General features: G+C 38.0%; 2 protein-coding genes across 6 annotated transcripts in view; one reads left to right on the top strand and one right to left on the bottom strand.

Moving 5' to 3' along the window:
* RNF13 (ring finger protein 13) overlaps window positions 1-3,350 on the bottom strand; it is a 155,793-nt gene extending 152,443 nt beyond the window's left edge. For all 5 annotated transcript variants that reach the window (XR_012430798.1, XM_045385121.3, XM_074031270.1 and 2 more), the window contains exon 1: window positions 3,239-3,350. The gene's annotated coding sequence lies outside the window, so the exon portion shown is untranslated. The remainder of the gene's footprint in view (window positions 1-3,238) is intronic.
* An 18,927-nt stretch (window positions 3,351-22,277) lies between these two features.
* Window positions 22,278-24,788, top strand: part of ANKUB1 (ankyrin repeat and ubiquitin domain containing 1) — a 31,891-nt gene continuing 29,380 nt past the window's right edge. The window contains exons 1-2 of the mRNA XM_005546078.5: window positions 22,278-22,555; window positions 23,908-24,051. Of these exons, the coding sequence (XP_005546135.3) occupies window positions 22,466-22,555; window positions 23,908-24,051 (234 nt within the window). The 5' untranslated portion in view covers window positions 22,278-22,465. The remainder of the gene's footprint in view (window positions 22,556-23,907; window positions 24,052-24,788) is intronic.

The following is a 24,788-nucleotide window of genomic DNA, read 5'->3' as shown; positions in this document are numbered from 1 at the left end:
GGAAGTTTTTTTTTTTTCCCACCCTCCTTCAACTGCTAACAATCTTTCAAATGACGTTATCGTCAATGGAAAAAAAAAAAAAGCTAAGGCATATAATTTACTAAACATATACTCCATCTGATGCTTCACAAATTATCTGAATCTCCACAAAAACAAATAAGGAAGCAGTTAAGGAAACTGAGGAGGAGCTCACCGAAACTCACCAGCAAGTAAGAATCCAAAATTCTTGGAATATGGATTCCCCATGGCATTCCATATTTTTAATGAAATAAGACATAAAAGAGACAGACGTTCCGTAGTCAGAATACCTGTGTTCAAATTCCAGCTACTCCACTACTCCACCAGCTACTTGTGTGAACTCACAAGTTATGTATCTGTGATGCCTTAATTCCCCCACTTCCCACTTATAAAATGGGGATAAGACAGGCATGATGTATTACACCTGTAATCCCAGCACTTTGGAAGGCTGAAGCAGGTGGATCACTTGAACCCTGGAGTTTCAGACCAGACTGAGCAACATAACAAGACCTTGTCTCTACAAAAAAACAATTTTTTTTTAATTAGCCAGGCATGGCAGTATATGACTGTAGTCCCAGCTATTTGTTGGGCTAAGATAGGAGGATCCCTTGAGCACACAAAGTCAAGCGTGCAGTGAGCCATAATCGCTCCAGCCTGGGCAACAGAGCAAGACCCTGTCCCCCAAAAATAAAAATAAAAAGGAAACAATTTACCATCTACTACATCAATGACTGTAAGAACCACCTGAGATATTACAAAGGGCTTAGAATTGTATTTGGCTCATAGTAACCAATCAATATTAGCTACATTACTGTTTTGTTGTTATTGATATACTACGTTATATAAACTTTGACAACACCAATCATATGCTGTGTTGTCCCCAAATCAACTTTTGTGTAATGTAAAAGATTCATAAAAGTTTAATATTTTACTTTTATATATGCTCAATAAATATCTATAGAATACATACATTTTTGAACAATGACTCACCAGTATGCTTTATTAAAAGGAATTTGCTTGTAATTTTGTTTCCTCTTTTGGGAAAAGTAACAATGCTTACCAACTTTCTTCCCCTTTTTATGTCATGTGAAACTATCATACGCAATGCCATATGGTAAACATGACAAACAGTGCAAAACACTATTTTGACTGAAACTCATTTGCCTTCTGCTAAACATCATTAATTCCCAGATTTAAAAATATTGTTATTTAAATGCCAACCATTTTTAGGTCACACCTATACGAAGTAAGCAAAACATACCATGATAGTTGACCAAACTATTTCATTTCATACATCTCCTATGGGAAGAACTATAAGGCATAAAATGCCTTTCTCCAACTTAACTCAAAGACATAAATCTATCCCTTTAGTCATACCCTCAGTCCTACCCTCACTTAGCTAAAGTTAGTGCCTGTAAAAGTTCTGAATAATCTACGATATTCTGGAATGCAGAAAAATATCAAGGGAAGAAAGCTGAATGCTAACAACAATTTATGCCCCTCCAAAATTATTGAGACAATTAGCTTTATACAAGGAGAGATGAGAACTTATCCCAAACCCTTCAGTATTATAACTCTCAAACCAAGATTTTGTCTAAGATTTGCATTACACATAGAGACAAGATGACAAGCTGCCTAGCTTCAAACAAAGGCAGAGGTTAAAAAAAAAAAACCTAATAAAACAGTTCTCATTCCCTACATAGAGAAAAATAACCGTCCTTCTCTTCAATAGTTTCCAACAAAACAACAAAAAAACTTACGTAATAGACAAATTTTGTTTCATTTAATCCTCATAACTCATTTGTTATTTACGGAAAAGGTCACAGAATTAGTAAGTGGCAGAACTGAACCCAGCTTGACTCTCAAATTTGGAATCCAGTATTTTTGAAACATTTGTTTTTGCAATAATCCATAATATACTCTACATTTCCAACTTCCTCTTGACACATGCATATTGTTAAAAACTGAAACAAAAGCTTCTTGCCATAATATTTACTTTTATTCCATACAATGTCCTCTGGTATTTTTTTCTTTCTTTTTAATGCTTTCGTCAATGTACTAAATTGATTCTAAAATCTATTAATGAATCCTTATGGGCCCTGCACTACAGCACTGCACTACACTTCTTACCCCCTGTTTAAAGTTCTTTTTCATTGCTACCACTGTCCAGTTTTGTTACTTCGATATGGAGCTAATCTCCACCCATTTAAAAAACTGTCCTTAAATAGAATAAACTCTTGAAAGTCCTACCTTAAATCTTGAATTGATTTGTTTCTCCACAAGAACTCTTTGGAGGCACAGCTACCTTACTTATTTATATTGTAACAAAAACTGCAGATGTTCTCCTTGGAGAACACATCATTGTTGAAAGGAATGCATCAGTTTTCACTGTTCCTGCTGCATCACTGACTAACAGTAATAGCCGGGCAGGTTTGGGGCAACAAGAGAGGACCCGAGCAGCTGCCCACGGTGCTGAAACTGATGATGAAACGACAGTTTTGGAAATTTACTATTTACTATTGTCAGATTAGGACAAAATAGAGGAATTTACCAGACACCGGCAGAGAAAACTGAGTGGCTGCCACCAAAGTTGCATGAGTGCTTCCGGGATACTACTGTTTGGCTTCTATGTCTGCCCACTCTCTCTTTCTCTCTGGGACAAAGTTCTTTAATAAGTGCAAGTCAAGTTAAGCGTACAGGCACAGCTGCTGACTGACCGTAGTATCTGGCCCTAGCAGGGGTCACGTCCCAAATCTGCAATCTGAGCTTCCAGGGAAAGAAAAAGGGGGTGGGGGTAAAAGAGAGGAAGTGATTGCCCTCCTTCTATTCGAAGACAAAACAGCCCCCTCAACTAAAGTCAAGCGATTTCCCCGAGGACGTTGCGGCAGGTGCTTGACCAAGAAAAGCCTTCCAAACATGTTTTCCAGGCAGGGTCTTGCAGCCTCAAGAAGGGAATGAGAGAAGCAAAACCGGTAACTCAACTTTGGACACACACAAACTCGCAGAATCAGAGTGCAGAGGAGACTCGGTCCCCCGAGGGCAAGGCTATTTTATTCCTTTTGCAAAAAGCCTAATTTACTTCTCGCCCAGTTCTAGAGGAGCAGCAAAAGACCTCAGCAGCAGGGCCGACTCCGGGCTCGAGGGCCAACAAGCGGGGTATGTTCTCTGGGCCTCTCGATAACCCGCTGCCCGGCTGCCGCGAAGCCGGACAAGGTCTTACCTTGAAGTCCAGCCCCCGCAACACAAACAGTCTCGCCGGCCGGCCGCGTCGCTGCGGGAGAAGTCCCTACCCTGACTTCATGACTGAATATCCGCACCGACCCCCACAGCCCGGAGTAGGAGCAGGGACGGCAACACCGAGGCGAAGCGGAAGTCCCGCCCCACATGCCTCATTGGTCCGCACCCAAAGGCACAGAAAACCCATTGGGCCACATGGTTGCCTGTTAAGGCTCCTTCCCACTCTCACAAGGAGTCTCGCTACTTGCTCCAGCCCGGCTCGGAGAAATGCCCAGTTTGCGAGTCTCGTTCTTGGCCGCGTGATCGGTCTTCCCTGGAAGGGAAGGCCAGGGTGGGGCAGGCGTCTGCGGAACTGTAGCGCGGCTGAAGAAGCTGCTCTTGGCAGAGGAAGGGGCAGGCTGGCAGAGTGGATTGGCTGTGGGCGTCTGCCGCTAACCATGTGCCCCTAGAAACGGAGACCGTAGGGTCTGGACGACGCGGGACCGAGCGGGCAGGGCCTGTCGGTCTGATCCGCTCCGGCTGTTGGGACACAGTAGCCCAAGATCCGGCTGCCCGGCTGCTCCCGGGCGGGCCTGGCCCTGGCGCTGACGCTGACACGTCTCTTCCCTGCACACTACACTCACCCGACCTACTAAAGAGGCGAGGGCGAGGCCTCATCCGCCCTCCTCCCGCACCGTGCCCAGTCTGAGATCAGGGTGGGTGGGACCGTGACCACACCTTAGAGTAAGGCTCAAATTGTTAGAGATGCGAGCATCTGAACGCCAGTCCCCCGAGGCCTGGCTCGGATCCGCGCTGACATCAGCACTCTGGGCCTGACACGCGCCATCCCCGGGGCTTAGCAAAAGTCAAACCACGTGATTTTTAAAACCGTTGCCTCCTTTTGATGAACCAAAAATCTCGTCCCCTGCCGCCCTTCTGATAAACCTTTTCTGGTTGTCCCAATCTTAAACCAGTCGAAAATTACCGGATTGTACTATCCACACTGATTAATCATTGCCAACTCGCCACCTTACAAAAGCAGTGTGACTTAGTGCAAAGATTACCAAGTCCTGAACTAAAATGTCAGGAGACATAGAATCAGCCACTACTTCTGCTTCAAATAATAAGGCACCTTTAATAAGGCCTTTACAGGCTTCAACTCCTTCAACATCATGTTTTAAAAATGGTGGCGAGAAGGCTGTCACACAGAATATTAATAGAATACCATTGGATGTAACTTGTAACTTTGATTGCTTGGAGAGCCCTGAGTAGGTGGCACACAGCAATGGGGGAAAGACACTTTCGTTATTGTGTATCCTTTTGTGCCTTTTGAATTTTGAACCTTGTAAATATTACCTACTCAAATAAAATTCAAATACAAGAAATTTAAAATCAAATTTTAAAAAATTAAATAAAAGCCATCAAAGGTACTTTCCTCTTCTGTATATCCTATGAGTATTCTATATAGTCTTAACTTTTCATTGGTTGTGAAGACGTTCAATACTTAAATCACAATTCTGCCTTTAAGAAAGTCATAAATAAAACTCAGCATTGGGAATATTACTAAGAAGACTAGTGTAATTAATATAAACACATTTATAATATCTCTATAAGCATTTTTTCATTAAATTACCTCAAATTGGTATATTACATCAGATTTCTTGCATAACATCAAAAAAATTTTTTTAGGCCAGGTGCAGTGGCTCACGCCTGTAATCCCAGCACTTTGGGAGGCCAAGTCAGGCAGATCACTTGAGGTCAGGAGTTCAAGACCAGACTGGCCAACATGGTGAAACCTCATCTCTACTAAAAATACAAAATTAGCTGGGCTTGGTGGTGCACACCTGTAATCCCAGCTACTTGGGAGGCTGAGGCAGGAGAATCACTTGAACTCGGGAGGCAGAGGTTGCAATGAGCTGAAATCCCACCAGTGCACTCCAGCATAGGCAACAGAGCAAGATTCCGTCTCCAAAAAAAAAAAAAAAAAAAATATATATATATATATATATATTTAAGTCCACAGAGAGGAGCTTTGGGTTTTGTTATTGTTGTTTTATTTTTATTTATTTTAGAGACAAGGTCTCTCTCTGTTGCCCATGCTGGAGTGCAGTGGTGAGATCGTTTCTCACTGCAGCCTAGAACTCCTGGGCTCAAGTAATCCTCCCACCTCAGCCTCTGGAGTAGCTATGATTGCAGGCATGTGCCACCAGGCCCGGCTAATTATTTTATTTTTTGTAGTGAAAGAGCCTGGCTGTGTTGCCCAGGCAGGTCTCAAAGTCCTGGTCTCAAAGGATCCTCTTGCCTCAGTCTCTCAAAGTGCTAGGATTACAGGCACGAGTCACCATGCTCAGCCAAAGAGCTTTGCTTATTCCTTAAAGGCACCTGGAGTACAGAATATTTTACTTCTGGTTTCAATCTGCTCTTCAGATCACAATAGATATAGTTCTCTCAGTTATGAACAAGGTAATGTGTGATTTGTACTGCGTTTAGGCTACACTCTGCAAAAACATTTACTCTCCCAACCTGTGCTGAAAAAGGTAAATTGGAAAAAAATATATTGGAAAAATGTATTAATTTTTCTAAAGCAGATTAGACAGTAAGATTGACAGATGTCGTAATTACAATTTTCAAGAACATGAAGGTTTAATAAGGCACATGATACTAATATACCACTAATTATCTTTTTATAGAAACAAAATGTGCTTTTAAGGTGTTGTATCTAACAGGTTTTTTTTTTTTTAACCTTCCTAAAAAGTACAAACAGATAGCACATAAAAGTAATTGTAGACTCTCCTATTTCCAAAATATTGTAAGGCAACAACAACAAAAAAAGACAAATACCCAATTATGTAATTGTCTGAAATGGCTTAGAAATAGTTCTCCCTAAATACCAGAAAGAATGCAGGCAGTCTCCTTAAGCACAGAGATTAATCAGAAACCTTAAACAATTCTATGTATTATCATATTTAGAAACAGAAATAAAGGTAATTTTAGATTCAGAAAAAAATGGTATTTTCATTTTGAAAACAAAATAAAATTAGTACTATTAAAAGAAAGAATAAGATCCATAAAGAAGTTATGTATGTATGGAATAAGCAATTTTGAAAAGTACCAACCAGAATTTCTAAAAATAGCATCAGGGAACTTTTAGCCAAAGATTCTAAAAGATTCTTATTTCTTTGCCAAGTTCCAAATTAATGAATAGGTTCATTTAGTAAGATAAAAAGTGAAAAGTTCAGAACCTAAGGAGATACGTATCAGCCAGAGGGTTTTTCAACAAAGTTTAACCCAATTTATTTTCAAGGAGTTGAGAAAGATCAGACAAAAAGAGGTATGCTTAATGTCAAATGCCTTAAAAATGATATAGTCATTGTTTTATGTGGGATGGGTTGCCTCCCTCTCTATATCTAAGATGACTAACATGCAAATTCAACTTTTCCTTTGGGGCACTGAGAACCAGTTTTCCTCTGTTTGCTAACAAAGGAATTACAAAATAAGCATACAAAAACTCATATGACATAATGCAATATAAAGACGGAAGAAGTCATTGGCTTGTGAACTGATATAACCACATTGGGAAACAATGTGAAATTGTCTAGGGAGGGTGAAAAAGAAATTTTTCTATGAAACAGCAATTCACTCCAAGGAATATACCCTAAAGAAACACAAAATAAATTCATATTTAGGCACATTGTAATAAAATTTAAAGAGGATCAAAGAAAAATAAAACGTTTTAAACAAACAAAAAAAGATAAAATACTTACAAAGGAGTGATAACTGATAGCTTTTTTTTTTTTTTTTTTTTTTTTGAGACGGAGTCTCACTCTGTCACCCAGGCTGGAGTGCAGTGGTTTGATCTCAGCTCACTGCAAGCTCCACCTCCCAGGTTCACGCCATTCTCCTGCCTCAGCCTCCCGAGTAGCTGGGACTACAGGCATCCGCCACCACGCCCGGCTAATATTTTGTATTTTTTGTAGAGATGGGGTTTCACCGTGTTAGCCAGGATGGTCTCTATCTCCTGACCTCGTGATCTGCCTGCCTCGGCCTCCCAAAGTGCTGGGATTATAGACGTGAGCCACTGCGCCTGGCCTGGACTTCTTACTAGCTACGAAAGAAACTAAAAGTCAGTGAAATAATATCTTCAAATGCTAAAATAAAATAGTTACAACTGTCAATTTAGAATTATATGCCTAGTTAAGCTATCACTTAAGAGTGAGGGCAAAATAAATACATTTTTAGGGAAAATCAGCTTTTACCACTAACAGACTTCTACTAACTGAACTTGTAAAGAATATCTTCAGAAAGATGAAAATCAAACCCAGAAAAAAAGAGATGCAAAAAAAGGTATGGAGACCAAAGATATTGAGTATGATTTCCAAACCAGTAGACATAAAAAGGGAATAAAGGAATAAAGAAAACGATATGCAATATAAAGCAGAAAAGGAGAGATGGGAAGAAGCGAATGAAAGGTATTTTAAATGGCAAATTCAGAATGAGATGGAATAAGTGACATCAGCAAGATGGTGAAATAGGAGCTCTTTACTGTCATCCTACTGCAGAAGCATCCATTTTGAAAACTACCTCCAGATGACAGTACCTTTGTGGAAGTCCAGGAGTCCAGTGGAGAAGTTCCAGCACACTGTTGGAGTTTTTGGGGGCCAGGAGTTTGAGACCAGCCTGGCCAACATGGTGAAACCCTGTCTCTACTAAAAATACAAAAAAATTAGCTGGGTGTGGTGACGCACACCTGTAATCCCAGCTACTCAGGAGACTGAGGCAGGAGAATCGCTTGAACCCAGGAGGCAGAGGTTTCAGCGGGTCAAGATCGTGCCACTGCACTCCAGCCTGGGGGACACAACAAGATAAAAATAAAATAAAATAAAAAATAAAAATTTCCAGAATAGATAAATTGAAGTGGGTAAGAACAGTTTTGCTTTTCCTGCATCACTGCTTCCACTAGGTGGCAGAGCTCAGTGCCAAGAGAGACCTCCCTTGGCCAGCAATTTCTCCCACAGGAAAAGTGAGAGTTTAGTGAGTGAGTGCGTGTCTCTCCCAGCCATGTGGAACACTGCCCATGAGACCCACAGCCGAAAACAATTAACAAAATGGCAATAGTAGGTCCATACCTATCAATAATTACCTTGAATGTGAAATGGATTTAATTCTCCAAACAAGACATAGAGTAGCTGAATGGATTTTGAAAAAAACAGAGACCCAGTTACATGCTCCCTACAATAAACTCACATCAGCTTTAGGGACATACACAGGCTTAAAGCGTGGAGATGGAAAAAGATATTCCATGCAAATAAAAAACACAAAAAGAGTAGGGATTGCTACACTTATATCACACAAAATAAACTTTAAGTGAAAAGCCGTAAAAAGAAACAAATAAGCATTATATAATGTTTAAAAAAAAAAAAAAAGTCATTGCATTAAGAGGCTGTAAGACGCCGGGCGCGGTGGCTCACGCCTGTAATGCCAGCAGTTTGGGAGGCTGAGGTGGGCAGATCACTTGAGGTCAGGAGTTCGAGATGAGCCTGACCAACATGGTGAAACCCCACCTCTACCAAATATATAAAAATTAGCCCGGTGAGGTGGCATGCATCTGTAGTCCCAGCTGCTCAGGAGGCTGAGACAGGAGAACTGCTTGAGCTGAGATTGTACCACTGCACTCCAGCCTGGGAGACAGTGAGATTTTGTGAGGAAGAAGAAGAGGAAGAAGGAGGAGGAGAAGGAGGAGGAGGAGGAGGAGGAGGAGGAGGAGGAGGAGGAGGAGGAGGAGGAGGAGGAAGAGAAGAAGAAGAAGAAGAAGAAGAAGAAGAAGAAGAAGAAGAAGAAGAAGAAGAAGAAGAAGAAGAAGAAGAAGAAGAAAGAGGAGGAGGAGGAGAAGAAAGAAGAAGAGGGAGAGGGAGAGGGAGAAGGAGAAGGAGAAGAAGAAGAGGAGGAGGAGGAGGAAGAGGAAGAGGCAGCAGCAGCAGCAGCAGCTATAAGAATTGTAAATATATGTTCTCAGGGGAGAAACAGTAATAGAACAACAGGAGGAGACTTCAATACCCCACTTTCAACAATGGATAGATCATCCAGACCAAAAATCAATAAGGAAATAGTAGATTTGGACTACACTTTAGGCCAACTGTACCTAACGCACATACACAGAACATTTTATCCAGCAGCAACAGAATATACATTCTTCTTAAGTGCACGTGGAACATTCTCCACAACTGATCATGTTAGGCCACAGACTGAAGTCATACCAAGTATCTTTTTTTGACACAGTGGCATGAAACTAGAAATCAGTAAGTAAGGAGGAAAACTTGTGGATTAAACAACATACTCCTGAACAAACAATGGGTCAAAAAAATCAATCAAAAGGAAAATAAGGAGACATCTTAAGATAACTAAAAATGGAAACACAACATACTAAAACCCGTGGAATGCAGCAAAAGAAAGTCTAAAAGTAAATTTTATAGTGATAAACACCTACATAAAGAAAACATAAAGATCTCAAATAAACAACCTAACATCATACCTCAAGGAACTAGAAAAAGAACAAAGCCCAATGTTACTAAAAAGAAGGAAATAACAAAGATCAGAACAAAAATAAATCAAATAGACACTAGAAAAGCAATAGAAAAGATCAATGAAACTAAGATTTTTTTTCTGAAAAAATAACAAATTTGATAAACCTTATCTAAAGAAAAAAAGAAAGATAAAATCAGACATGAAAGAGAAGAGATTATAATTGACACCACAGAAATACAAAGCAGTCTAAGAGAATACTATGAACAATTATAAGTCAACAAATTGTATAACCTAGAACAAATGCATAAATTCCTAGAAATATACAATCTACCAAGACCAAATCATGAAGAAACAGAAAATCTAAACAGACCAATAATGAGGAAGGAGATTGAATCAGTAATCATAAATCTCCCATGACTTAATTAAACTAGAAAGCTGTTGCACAGCAAAAGAAATAATCAACAGAATGAAGAAACAACCTGAGAAAATATTTGCAAACTGTCCAAGAGGGGACTAATATCCAGAATATACAAGGAACTCAATAGGAAAAAAAGAAAGAAACAAATAATTCCATTAAACAGTGAATAAGAGACACAAATAGATACTTCTCAAAAGAAGACATAAAAATAGCCAAAAGGTTTATGAAAAAAATGCTCAAAACCACTAATCATCAGGGAAATGAAAATCAAAGTCACAATGAGATATCATCTTACCCCAGTCAGAATGGCTATTATTAAAAAGACAAAAAATAACAATTGTTAGTGAGCATGTGGAGAAAAGGGAACTCTTACATACTTTTAGTGAGAATGTAAACTTGTATAGCCACTATGGAAAACAGTATGGAGATTTCTCAAAAAAACTAAAAGTTTGATCCAGCAATGTCACTGCTGGGTATCGACCAGAAGGAAAATATATCATTATAACAAAGGGATACTGAACTTGTATGTTTATTGCAACACTATTCACGATACCAAAGATATGGAATCAACCTAAGTGCCCAAGAATGGATGAATGGATAAAGAAAATATGTATACACAGTGGAATACTACTCAGCCATTCAAAAGAATGAAATCATGTCATTTGTAACAAAATGGATGAAACAGGAAGTCATTTTATCTTAACTGAAATAAGCCAGGCACAGAAGAACAAATATTGCAAGTTCTCACATGAGGAAGGTGAAATATTTGGACACATGGAGGTAGAGAGTGTAAAACAAGATCAAAGAGACTGGGAAGGATGAGTGGAGTAGGAAGGGAGGAGGTTAAAGAGAAGTGGGCTAAAGAGTACAAACATACAGTAAGAAGAAATAAATTCAATGTTTGATCGCAGAGTAGGATGACTATACTTAACAAAAATGTATCATACTTTGGTGACGGACACCATGAATACCCTGACTTCATCACTGCACATTATATACATGTAATAAAATATCTCATGTACCCTATATATTTGCACAAATAAGAAAAAAATCCCATCAAAGAAAAGCCCAGGACCTCACTTCACTGGTGAATTCTAGCAGACATTTAAAGAAGAATAAATATCAATCCTTCTCAAACTTTTCCAAAAAATAGAAAGGAAGCAAATACTTATAAACTTATTTTATGAGGCCAGTATCACCTTGATATCAAAGCCAGAGAAAGACATTACAAGAAAAGAAAATTACAGAACAATATTCCTGATTAACATGGATGCAAAAATCCTCAACAAAATACTAGCAAACCAAATTCAACCGCATATTAAAAGAACCATACACCACAATCAAGTGGGATTTATCCCTGAGATGCAAAGATGATTCAATATATGCAAATCAATAAATGTGATACACTACATTAAAAGAATGGACAAAAATCATATGATCATCCCAACTGATACAGAAAAGGCATTTAACAAAATTCAATATCCTTTTATGATTTAAAAAAAAAAACACTCTCGACAAATTAGGTATAGAAGTAATATACCTCAACACAATATAGAGATCACATATGGCCAACCCACAGCAACATCAAACTCAAGGGCGAAAAACTAAAAGCTTTTCCTTTAAAACAGGAACAAGACAAGGATGCCCACTGATATGGTTTGGCTCTGTGTCCCCACCCAAATCTCATCTTGAATTGTACTCCCATAATTGCCATACGTTGTGGGAGGGGCCTGGTGGGAGACAATTTGAATAATGGGGGTGGTTTCCCCCATACTGTTCTCATTATAGTAAATGGGTCTCATGAAATCTGATGGTTTTATTGGGGATTTCTGCTTTTGCATCTTCCCCATTTTTCTCTTGCCACTGCCATGTAAGAAGTGTCTTTTGCCTCCCTACATGATTCTGAGGCCTCCCCAGCCATATGGAACTATAAGTCCAATTAAACCTCTTTTTCTTCCCAGTCTCAGGTATGTCTTTATCAGCAGCATGTAAACGGACTAATACACCCACTCACACCAATTATTTTCAATATATAATACTGGAAGTCCTAGTCAGAATAACTAGGCAACAAAATGAAATCTAAGACATACAAATTGGAAGGGAAGAAGTAAAATTGTCTTTGTTTCCAGATGATATGATCTTGCATATAGAAAACTCTAAAAACTACATCAAGAAACTGTTAGAACTAATAAATGAATTCAGTAAAGTTGCAGAATACAACATGAACATTTAAACATTTTGTAGGATTTGTATACATTAACAATAAACTATCCAAGAAAAAAATTTAAAAGTAATTTCATTTATTATAGTATCAAAAAGAATAAAATACTTAGAAAAGAATTTAACCAAGGAGGTAATGAAAGATCTGTACACTGGGATTAAGTGCAGTGTCTCATGCCTATAATCCCAACACTTTGAGAGGCTGAGGTAGGAGGACTGCTTGATCATTTACAGGCAGCCTTCTTTGCACCTTTCAAATAAAACTACTAATATAAATAAAATATATTTAGAGCTAGCCTTTAGCATACATCAAGCAGGTTTTGAGAATCCCTGGCTCCTGCCGCACAGTTTTTTCCACATGGAACCCTTACAATGGTATCTGAAATGCCTACATTAATTCTTTTCTTTGGATCCAGAAAAAAGAAAGATATCAGAGATTTAATTGTCAGCTATTGCCACCTCATATTTGATCAGTTCTCACTCCTGACCCCAACACTCTTCTGCAGACTGCATGACCAAACACATTCTTAAGGCAGAGAAGCAAAGTCCACAGAATGGGGAATATTGAACAAAAATGACAACACAGAAGATCAGAGAAGGCACTGTCCTAATCTGTTGGGCTTTGATGAATATGTAAGAGCTTTCTCTACAATTTAAACACAAGATAGGGGATGTGATATCAGAAAGGAGACTACTAAGCATGATGTGTTTGATTCTACTAAATGGGACAGTGGTTAAAGTTATAATTCAATTTACAAGTCCTGTATTGATATAAAGCATTCCAACTAACACAATGGTACATAGTACTTCAATTAGCCTACTGCTTGTTCTATTTTAGTTGACAATAAACTGTGTTTTATAATTGCTATTTTCCTAAATACTGCTTATTTTCCTAATTGTAGATTTCTTTCCTGTTTACTGCTTGTTATTTCCTATATCAAGCATGAGTTTATTCTAGCTATTAGTTGCACAATTTCACTTCCTTGAAAGAGCCTTTGCATCTAGTGATGAGCTCTAATGTCTGGAAATTCTCCCAGCTTCCATCCTGGTTATAGTTAAGTCTTTATTGATCTTAGCAATTTAATGAGATGCATCTGCCCCTAGTTTTTTCACTTCCAAATATAAAGACATGAGGGAACTGTTCAATTGCATTTGCCATGTGTTCAGATGATCCAAATAAAGACACCAGGTATATCAGATAATAATAATAAACAAATAATGCCAGATTAAAACCACTGCTTTGTGAAACTATTTTTAGGTGAATTTTAAAGGACAATATTCTTTTGCTTTTCTTTGTATTAAATTGGGAGGCAGCTGGGACAAAAATCTCTTTCTCTTTACAATTACTTTTTTTAAAAGCTCCATATAACTTCTAGTTCCCTGCTATTCAAACTATGGTCCAGGGAGGCCGGGCACGGTGGCTCAAGGCTGTAACCCCAGCACCTTGGGAGGCCAAAGCAGGCGGATCACTTGAGGTCAGGAGTTCAAAACCGGCCTGGCCAACATGGCAAAACCCCGTCTCTACTAAAAATAGCCAGGCGTGGTGGTGTGCGTCTGGCTATAGAAATTATAGCATCTGGCTATAGAAATTAGTAAGGCGTGGTGGTGTGCGTCTGTGTTCCCAGCTACTTGGGAGGCTGAGGCAGGAGAATTGCTTGAACCCAGGAGGTGGAGGTTGCAGTCAGCTGAGGTCGTGCCACTGTACTCCAGGCTGTGCAACAGAGCAAGACTTCATCTCAGAAAACAGCAACAACAAAACAAACAAACAAAAAAACAAAGTATGGTCCAGAGAGTTTGTTAAATTGAAAATCCCAGGTCCCACTCTAGAACTTCTCAGTGAGAATCAACATATAAAAAGGATCACCAGATGATTCAAATGCACATTTATGCTTTCTTAGATGGAAAGAAAGAACAAAACTCAATGACAAATTTTAAAAGTCACAATAATAAAAGCATAGTTAGATATTAAAAATAGATACTATCAATTCTTTCTCAACACATCAGCATTGACATTTTAATACCAAAGCAGATACTTCTAAGGTAAATAGTATCATAAAGGACCACCGATCATTCAGCATTGCTCTACAATACTATTCACCATGTAACGTAAAATTCTTCTTGTTATTCTGTACGTATCAATAACATGTATGGCATGTATCAATATATCATAAATCAGATTCAAAGCTTTTTTATATATATATATATATATATATATATATATATATATATATATATACTTTAAGTTCTGGGATACATGTGCAGAATATGCAGGTTTGTTACACAGGTATACACATGCCATGGTGGTTTGCTGCACCCATCAATCCATCATCTACATTACATATTTCTCCTAATGCTATCCGTCCCCCAGACCCCCACCCCCCGACAGGCCCTGGTGCATGATGTTCCCCTCCCTGTGTCCATGTGTTCTCATTGTTCAACTCCCACTTATGAGTGAGAACATGCAGTGTTTGGTTTTCTGTTCCTGTGTTAGTTTGCTGAGAATGATGGTTTCTAGTTTCATCCATTTCCCTGCAAAGGACATGAACTCATCCTTTTTTATGGCTGCATCATATTCCATGGTGTATATGTGCCACATTTTCTTAATCCATTCTATCATTGATGGGCATTTAGGTTGGTTCCAAGTCTTTGCTATTGTGAATAGTGCTGCAATAAACATGAGTGTGCAGGTGTCTTTATAGTAGAATGATTTATAACCCTTTGGGTATATACCCACTAATGGAATTGCTGGGTCAAATGGTATTTCTGGTTCTAGATCTTTGAAAAATTGCCACACTGTCTTCCACAATGGTTGAACTAATTTACACTCCCACCAACAGTGTAAAAGCTCTCCTATTTCTTCACATCCTCTCCAGCATCTGCTGCTTCCTGACTTTTTAATGATCACCATTCTAACTGTCATGAGATGGTATCTCATTGCGGTTTTGATTTGCACTTCTCTAATGACCAGTGATGGGCTTTTTTCCATATGTTTGTTCCCACATAAATGTCTTCTTTTGAGAAGAGCGTGTCTGTTCATATTCTTGGCCCACTTTGTGATGGGGTTGGTTTTTTCTTGTAAATTTGTTTAAGTTACTTGTAGATTCTGGATATTAGTCCTTTGTCAGATGGATAGATTACAAAAATTTTCTCCCATTCTGTAGGTTGCCTGTTCACTCTGATAATAGTTTCTTTTGCTGTGCAGAAGCTCTTTAGTTTAATTAGATCCCGTTTGTCAATTTTGGCTTTTGTTGCCATTGCTTTTGGTGTTTTAGTCATAAAGTCTTTGCCCATGCCTATGTCCTGAATGGTATTGCCTAGGTTTTCTTCCAGGGTTTTTATGGTTTTAGGTCTTACGTTTAAGCCTTTAATCCATCTTGAGTTAATTTTTGTATAAGGTGTAAGGAAGGGGTCCAGTTTCAGTTTTCCACATATGGCTAGCCAGTTTTCTCAACACCATTTATTAAATAGAGAATCCTTTCCCCCATTGCTTGTTTTTGTCAGATTTGTCAAGGATCAGATGGTTGTAGATGTGTTATTTCTAAGGCCTCTGTTCTGTTCCATTGGTCTATATCTGTTTTGGTACCAGTACCATGCTGTTTTGGTTACTGTAGCCTTGTAGTATAGTTTGAAGTCAGGTAGTGTGATGCCTCCAGCTTTGTTCTTTTTGCTTAGGATTGTCTTGGTTATACTGGCTCTTTTTTGGTTCCATATGAAATTTAAAGTAGTTTTTTTCTAATTCTGTGAAGAAAGTCAATGGTAGCTTGATAGGAATAGCATTCAATCTATAAATTACTTTGGGCAGTATGGCCATTTTCATGATATTGATTCTTCCTATCCATGATCATGGAATGTTTTTCCATTTGTTTGCATCCTCTCTTATTCCCTTGAACAGTGGTTTGTAGTTCTCCTTGAAGAGATCCTTCACATCCCATGTAAGTTGTATTCCTAGGTGTTTTATTATCTTTGTAGCAATTGTGAATAGGAGTTTGCTCATGATTTGGCTGTTTGTCTATTATTGGTGTATAGGAATGCTTGTGATTTTTGCACATCGATTTTGTATCCTGAGACTGCTAAAGTTGCTTATTAGCTTAAGGAGATTTTGGTCTGAGACGATGGGGTTTTCTAAATATACAATCATGTCATCTGCAAACAGGGACAATTTAACAACGCTTTTTAAAGGAACCTAAAGAGTTAAACTATAATGGGAGAATGCTACACTTTAAGCTCAGAAATAAGAATCAAGAAACTGATCTCCATCTTTGAAATATAGAAGAAGACAGTGGACTAAAATATTAGTCACTGATTGTGGCATGGCTGTTTCTTTTCATGTGCACCCAGATCTTCTTGTAACACTATTTTTCCTTCTCTTTCTATCTTGGTATGTGTCATCTTACTATTTATTTGTTTTCCCTGTATTTAATCTAATTATTCCCTACTGTTATTCCCAGTAAGCAATTCTTTCCTAATTCATTACATTTATTTTGTTTAGCCCTAGTATTTGACCATTTTTAGCCCTTTTTCCATGTTTAGCCTTAGTATTTGACCATTCTCTTTAAACAGAGCTTCCTTGTTTATTAGTTACTTAATTATTGTATTTGCCCTCCCCTGATTCCCTACCTATTCTTACTCTCCTCTCCACCCCAAAGACACATACACACATATACACACTACACTGGAAGCTCCATGTCTTATTCACTGCAATAATCCAGCACAGAACAGTGCCTGACACATATTAGGGGCTCAGTGCTGTTCAGCTTAGAAAATGATACTCAGATGGATGTCACTTTGGCATACTGAGTCATTTGAACTAAAGAAAACTGGAAGGTCTCAGAAGCAACCTCAGAAGCAAAGTCTCTTTTGACCTTCTCCTGCCCTCTGGTTTCCCACACTCCCTCCTCCCCTGAAGGGAGTCAAAAAAACCAGTATTCCTCTTCCCCAAGGCAGGTTGTAAAAACTCGAACTCCTCACCTCTAATGTAAGCTATAAAACCTAGAAAGGTGACTCTCTCCCTTCTTCCTTAAAGACCCTCATTCCAGAGGGGTCCTGTCCTATACCTGGGAGGAAGGGGTGCTACAAAGAGAGGCCAAGAAGACTATGAACAGACAGGCCTTGCTGAGTTTTCCCCCTCAGTCAATTACCATTAGATTATATCCCTTTGTCCAGTTTCATTTCTACATGGCTGTTCATTCTTCACATCAAATCTAAGCATTAAAATGGACAGTTTTCCCTGAGTCTTTGAATCTTCATTTCTGAAGTCCCCGTGTCACTAAAACTTTGATTGAATAGATTTGTTACGCTTTTCTCTTATTAATCTTTCTTTTGTTATAGGAGTGTTGGCCATGACCCTTATGATGGATGAAGAAGGATACCACAACTTTCCTACAGTGTGCATGTACTGAATGAAAAAATGAATTAAGAATATATCTTATCTCAGATCAAATGTGTCTTCACCTCCATACCTTCTATTTTATTTGCACCTTTCTTATACTTCATCCTACAATATGGTCACTGGACCAGGTGTTTTGGACATCTGTCATCTTCCCTACTCATAGCAAATCCCTTAAGATCATATTTAGGACCAAATCTTCCAAAGACCTAGCATGTTCCATTGCATGTAGGAGGTCCCCAGTAGGCTAATTAACTTAGTTTTACCACTCTTGGAAAAAGAAAAATAACTCAAAAAGGGCCTCTAGATGCTAAGGCAAGCTGTTCCTAAATTGCAACTGAGAGAATCAAGTGTAATCTTTATCATTTTAAGCTGTCTCTAAACTGCTATGAGTTTTTCAAGTCTACCTGTCATTTCATTGTTACAAGGCAATTTTTAATGATATTAATCTAGCTTGTCTATTCATCCATTGTGAGGCTCTGGGCTAGGCCACTGGGGATACAAAGGAGAATAAGACACTGCCCCACCATCAGGAAGCTCACAGTCTAGTGGAGGAGGCTGTCACTGACATAATAAATCGATGCAGTATAAAAGATCCTATAGTTAAAGAATGTATGATGCAGGAGGGGAATCGAGAAAAAAAGTCAACTTCCCTGGGGACATCAAGAAGGCTTCTTAGAAGGGCTGCAAGTTGGACTTTTTTTTTTTTTTTTCATTTTATTTCATTTAATGCATTCACATGGATCAAAATTTAAAAAGAATAAAAAGATAATACAAACACTCTATTAAGTCCTGGTGAGGATGTGGAGAAACAGGAACTGAACTCTCATTCATTACTGGTGGGAATGCAAAATGGTACAGTCACTCCAGAAGGCAGTTTGGCAGTTTCTTACAAAACTAAACATCCTCTTACCACATGATCCAGCAGTCATGATCCTTGGTGTTTCTCCAAAGGAGTCGAAAACTTCAAACAAAAACCTGTATACAGGTATTTATGCGAGTTTTATTTATAATTTCCAAAACTTGGAAGCAACCAAGATGTTCTTCATTGCCAAGATTGGGGGACAGGCAAAGGAAGTGGGGGATGAATAAACAGAACACAGAGGATTTTTAGGGCAGTGAAACTACCCTCTATGATGCTATAATGGTGTATACAGGTCATTATACATTTGTCAAAACCCATAAAATATACAACAAGAGTGTTGTACAACACCCTAGTGTAAACTATGGACTTTGGGTGATAATGATGTATCAATCTATGTTCACCATTTGTAAAAAAAAATGAACCATTCTGGTTCAGGATTTTGATAGTTAAGGATACTGTCATATGTGGAGGTAGCAGGTATATGGGAACTCTCTGTACTTTCCACCCAATTTTGCTGCGAACCTAACACTGTTCTAAAAAATAAAATAAAAATAAAAATAAAATATATTTAAAAGAAAAATATAATACAATGAAAAATATTGTCCTCACCCTTGATGCTTAAGTTTCCTCTCCACAGGCACCAAATTTTCTAGTTTTCTGAATATATTTCCAGGGATTTTGAGGTATACGCACAAAACAGATTTATATCTACAGATATAGATATAGATGTGATTTTTCCCTTTTTTTCCACAAATGGCAATGTACTGCACACTGTATTTTATACCTTGCTTTTTTCATAAAATGATATACCTTAAAGATTTTTCAATAGTGGTATAGAAAAAACTTCTTTGTTCTTTTCAATAGCTGTATAGTCTTGTATGAATGAAAAATAATTTGTTTTAATCAGTTCCCTATTGATGGACATGAAAGGTGTTTCTAATCTTTTGCTATTACAAACAACTCTGCAATGAATAATGTCATATCTAGATCATTTTACAAATAAGCATATAAATATTTGTAAAAATAAAGTCCTAAAAATTAAATCATTGGGTCAAAGAATATGTGCATTTGTAATTTTAATACATATTTCCAAATTTTCCTTTATATAGGGTTGTACCAAATCACATTACCTATGGCAAAGTATCACTGGAACAGACTCAGCAAGAGTGTGCAATCAAACTTTTGGATCTTTTCCAATTTCCTGGTAAAAAATGGCATCATGTCCTTAAAATGCTTGTGGGTGCTCTTTATATATTAAATGCACCTTTTACATGTATGAAGAATTGCAGGTATTTTTCTTTTTTTTTTTTTTTTTTTTTTTTGAGGTGGAGTCTCACTCTGTCACCAGACTGGAGTGCAGAGGCGCGATCTCAACTCACTGCAACCTCCACCTCCTGGGTTTAAGTGATTCTCCTGCCTTAGCCTCCCGAGTAGCTGGGACTGCAGGCACCCGCCACCACGCCTGGCTAATTTTTGTATTTTTAGTAGAGACAGGGTTTCACCATGTTGACCAGGATCATCTTGATCTCTTGACCTTGTGATCCGCCCGCCTCGACCTCCCAAAGTGCTGGGATTACAGGCTCGAGACACCGTGCCCGGCTGCAGATATTTTTCTAACTTTATTTATCCCCGGCTTTATGTCAAATTATTTTTCCATGTAGATTTTAAAAAATAGTTGAATTTATCAATTTTTTTTACAGCTTTAGGAATTTTGGTCACAGTTAGAAAGGTCTTATTACTCAAGATGATTGAAAAATCTCCTAAAATATAAGAAGACTTAAAGTTTTCATGATTCAATTTTTCCCATTTAAATTTTTAAACTCGTTTTAGACTCGTTTTTAATTTCTCCTGCTGTAAGGTAAAAAGTAAGGCTCCAGTTTTTGTTTTTGTTTTTTTCAGGTGACTACTTGGTTAATCCATCATTATTAATAATTTATCTTATTTCCCCACTCTACCTCCACTGATGTTAGATGTCACTTTTACCATACACTGAATTCTTGTATGTATTTGAATCCATTTCTATGCTTTCTATTTTTACCTTGATTTCTCTGACTCTTCGTATGCCAGTACAATCCTGTTTTAATTACTGTAGCCTTATATTAAATTCTAACATCTAGTAGGTGAGTGCCCCCTCATTACTCTTCTTTCCCAGAGTTTTCCCAGCTATCCTTGCCTGCTTTCTCTACATGAATTTTAGAACCATCTTGCTTACATAAACAAAAAAATCTTGCTGTTATTTTTATTGAGATAATATTAATTTATAGATGAATTTAGGAAGAATTGATGACTTTAAATAATTTTGAACCTTCCTTCCAAAGTTATGATATACCTGCCACTTGTTCAGCCCTTTTTTTATGTTTATTGATTGTATTTTTATGTTTATGTTATACAGCTCTTACACATTTCTTGTTAAGATTATTCTTTCTCTCTTTCTCTCTCTCTCTACCTCTCTCTCCACTCCTCCTTCTCTCTTTCTCTTTTTTTGGAGACAGAGTCTCACTCTGTTACCCAGGCTGGAGTGCAGTGGTGTGATCTCAGCTCACTGCAACCTCCGCCTCCAGGGTTCAAGTGATTCTTGTGCCTCAGCCACCAGAGTAGCTAGGATTACAGGTGTACACCACCACACCTGGCTAATTTTTGTATTTTTAGTAGAGACAAGGTTTCACCATGTTGGCCAGGCTGGTCTTGAACTCCTGACCTCAAGTGATCTGCCCGACTTGGCCTCCCAAAGTGCTGGGATTACAGGCGTGAGCCACCACACCTGGCCAAATTTATTCTTAATACATTATCTTTCCTTTTAAAAATGCAGTATTTTCTTCTATTATATCGAACAGACAGATTCTTGCTATGTTCCCCAGGCTGGAGTACAGTGGCTATTCGCAGGGGCAATCAAAGCGCATTACACCCCTAAACTTCTGGGCTCAAACTATCCTCCCATCTCAGTTTCCTGAGTACGTGGGATTGCAGGCATGTGCCACCATGCCCAGCTTATTTGCTCACTTATTGAGGGGGTTTGAAATATTTTCCACCAACACTAAGAGGGGGTCGAAGGAGATAACAATGGGAAATTGTTCTAAATAACATAAAGGCAAGGATTAAAGAAAATACCAACTATATTGTGTTGCTACTCAGCAGATTCTATTATAGAGAAATCGGAAGAGAAAGCCACAGAATGATTTGCCTACACATTCATCTCCCTGGTGCAAGTGGGTATTGTTCTGTACCCTGTGGCAGGATTATAAATACTGCCAGAGAACAAGTACACAAAGTTGTTATGGAAACCAGAATGTTTCAGCTCAGAGTTATTTACAGAGAACTTTCAGGATTATCACATTCAATAAAATCAGCTCTTGTTTTGCTTCACCCTGTGCTAGTGCATCCCAATCAAATATCTATTTTTAAGGGTTCTTCAATCAGCTGTACTTAAGTACATAAGAATTCAGGAGTCAGTTGACGGGGACCACATCACAGAAGTATAATTTATGAGTAGGCTTTTTGTATCACATGCTTGAAGCTTGTCCATACTTGCCTCAACCATTGTCAAGTTTGCTGGTTTCTGTAATATAGGAATAAGGTGGCTATTGACTACTGCCTTCAGCAGATAAATACTTCCTCCACTGTAGCTGGTGTCTGTGTTGCCTGATACTGTGGCACTGTGGGACTAGGCTCTTCACATTCTGCAACTTACCTTTGAGGCTAGACAGTGACCGCTGCCTCTGGCTATCATTTTTGTCCTTAATTGTGAACTGGAATTTTTCCAGCCATCCCGGAGGATCTTTGAAAAAGTTGGGTATTTTTTGTTTGAAAAGGTAATTGTACAATGAGGATTTTCATCGCTTTTGAAGGATCTTTTGAACCATTTGATGTTTCAGCAGATGAAACTGTGGAGGTTGTCAAGCTGATGATAAAGGTATGTACTTCATTCCCAAGCCATCAAAATGTATATTAATTTTAACAATGCAGTGCATTTAAAAATGTACAAAGGGTAGAGATGCTGTTGGGCACATTTTCAGCAAAAACGGAATGAAAATTATTTGAAAATACTATTATTTGCCTACACAATAGATTTATAAGAAGACAGTAACTCTGGTGGCGTTAGACAAGAAAACAAAGAGTCAGTCAATTCCCAAGAAAACAAAAACAAAAGTCTGACTTCTTTTTAGGGAATATGTGGGTTGTGCATAGGCCAGATAATATTATTGCAATTCTTCATAAAAGGACAAAAGCAAGACACTAACTTCAGGCTATATAAGTGGGATATGCCAATCATCAGATAAATGTCTTATTTGGTGAGCAAACAACTACAAAGAACCGAAGGATTTTGGAAGCAGAGAGGACTTTAGAGAACTTGTGAGCTATGGCTTCATTTCACATTCAGGAAAAACTGAAGCTCAGAGAGGTTGACTATCTTACCTAGGATCACAAAGCCAGAATAAGAAATAACTTGTGTACAGTATCTTCCTTATAAATTTCATGTAAATGTTCACTCTAAAGTAAAAAATTAAGCAAAATATTTAGTTTCTGGTCATCAAATATTTAACTTGGAGACGGTCATGCCTATTTGCTAAGCAGCATTTACCGAACCATAGTTACATGATATTCAGATTATTATGATGACTGAAATCTAAATCTTGTAACACAAGGGACCTTAACCTCTATGTTTTATGAATCCCTTTGAAAGTCTGGTGAAGTCTATAGACTGCTTCTCAGAATGTCTTTAAATGCATAAAATAAAACAGATATAATAGAAATGAAATTTGTTATGTTAAAATACATTTTCAAATATTAAAAAGCCCAAATGTATGATACAGTGACATGTGGACTTCCTAATTAACACATTAACTAACAAGCTCTAGCAGCTTATCTAATAACTATTGTGTTTTCAAAATACAGATCAGTAGAAATAATATTTTGAAATATTTGCAACAACTATAATGTGATATGAAAACATCTGTGACTTCTATTGCTGTCAGTCACAGGTGCAGCGACTACTCCTACCTTAATTTGCTGCCTACATGTGTAATTGAAAGAAAATCTCAATTTCATTTAGAGTTAATAAAATAAAGATGTAGTTTCTTCCCATCTAAATTCTATCCATAAACGTTTTGGAAGTTCTCTAAGTTAAGAACCTCTATTTAATACTTCTTCCGTTTGTCCCAATTATAATGCCCAGAGGAAAAAAATGTAAAGGGAAAGAGAGTACATTTCTGGTCTAGTAATGTAGAAATGTACTGTTTTCATCATATGCTATTGATTTTTAAGGATTATTTCCACATTCCTCTCTCTGAAGACAAACAAGGCAGGCGGTATCTGGAGTTAATGTATGCTGGAGCCGCTCTAAAGGACAGTTGGAGTCTTGCTGATGTTGGAATATCTTTCTGCTCAACTCTCAAATGCTTTGTTAAGGTATGATGGTCAGGATAACATTTGTCTAAGATATCTATCTCATTTTGAACAAAGTTGGGGATAAGTTAACCAAAGTAATTCCATAACTTAAAAAGAAATTGTCTCTTTTTGCCTTCTCCTCACTTCCATTTGTATAACGGGTCTTATGCATGCTTTGTGCTGTAAGGGGAAGTAAGATATGGAGAAGGGATAGAGTTGCCCCCTTTTTACTCTTCTTCCTCTTGCCTCCCCACACCCTTTATTGCCTGCCCAGTCCTGCCATCACAAAACCAATATGAAAACAAAGCCAAGGGAATTCCAGATCTGGAATTTGATGTGGGAATAAGAGCATTAGATCACTTCAGTGGGGCCACAGTGATTACCAGCACTGAAATGAGGAAGAAGAAATTCTCAGTAGCAATAAGAATGAAAGGGAATTTTCTACATCCAAATCCAGCCAAAGTAGCCATTCCAATTAGGTGTACATGCAATAAAGATTTTTTTCATTTATAGAGGGTCTTTAATCAATGGTGCTTAACTTAAGATGCACAGTTGGGCTTTAAGAACCTTAAAAACCCCTAAAGTTGTAATATAAACAAAATTAATGTGCCTGGAGATTTTCTGAGTCTAAGATCCTGTATGTACAACAATTTTTTAAAGGAATGAGTAGTCCAAAGAATTTAAACGCTGCTGCTCTAGGGAAGAAGTATTATCCTGTATTAGTGCTTTACCGTATATAAAATTATGAACCTTAAGAA

Source organism: Macaca fascicularis, chromosome 2 (assembly GCF_037993035.2).
Source record: "Macaca fascicularis isolate 582-1 chromosome 2, T2T-MFA8v1.1".
Classification (NCBI taxonomy): domain Eukaryota; kingdom Metazoa; phylum Chordata; class Mammalia; order Primates; family Cercopithecidae; genus Macaca; species Macaca fascicularis.
The sequence above is the reverse complement of the archived record's forward strand: the minus strand, read 5'-3'. Positions and strand labels throughout refer to the sequence as shown.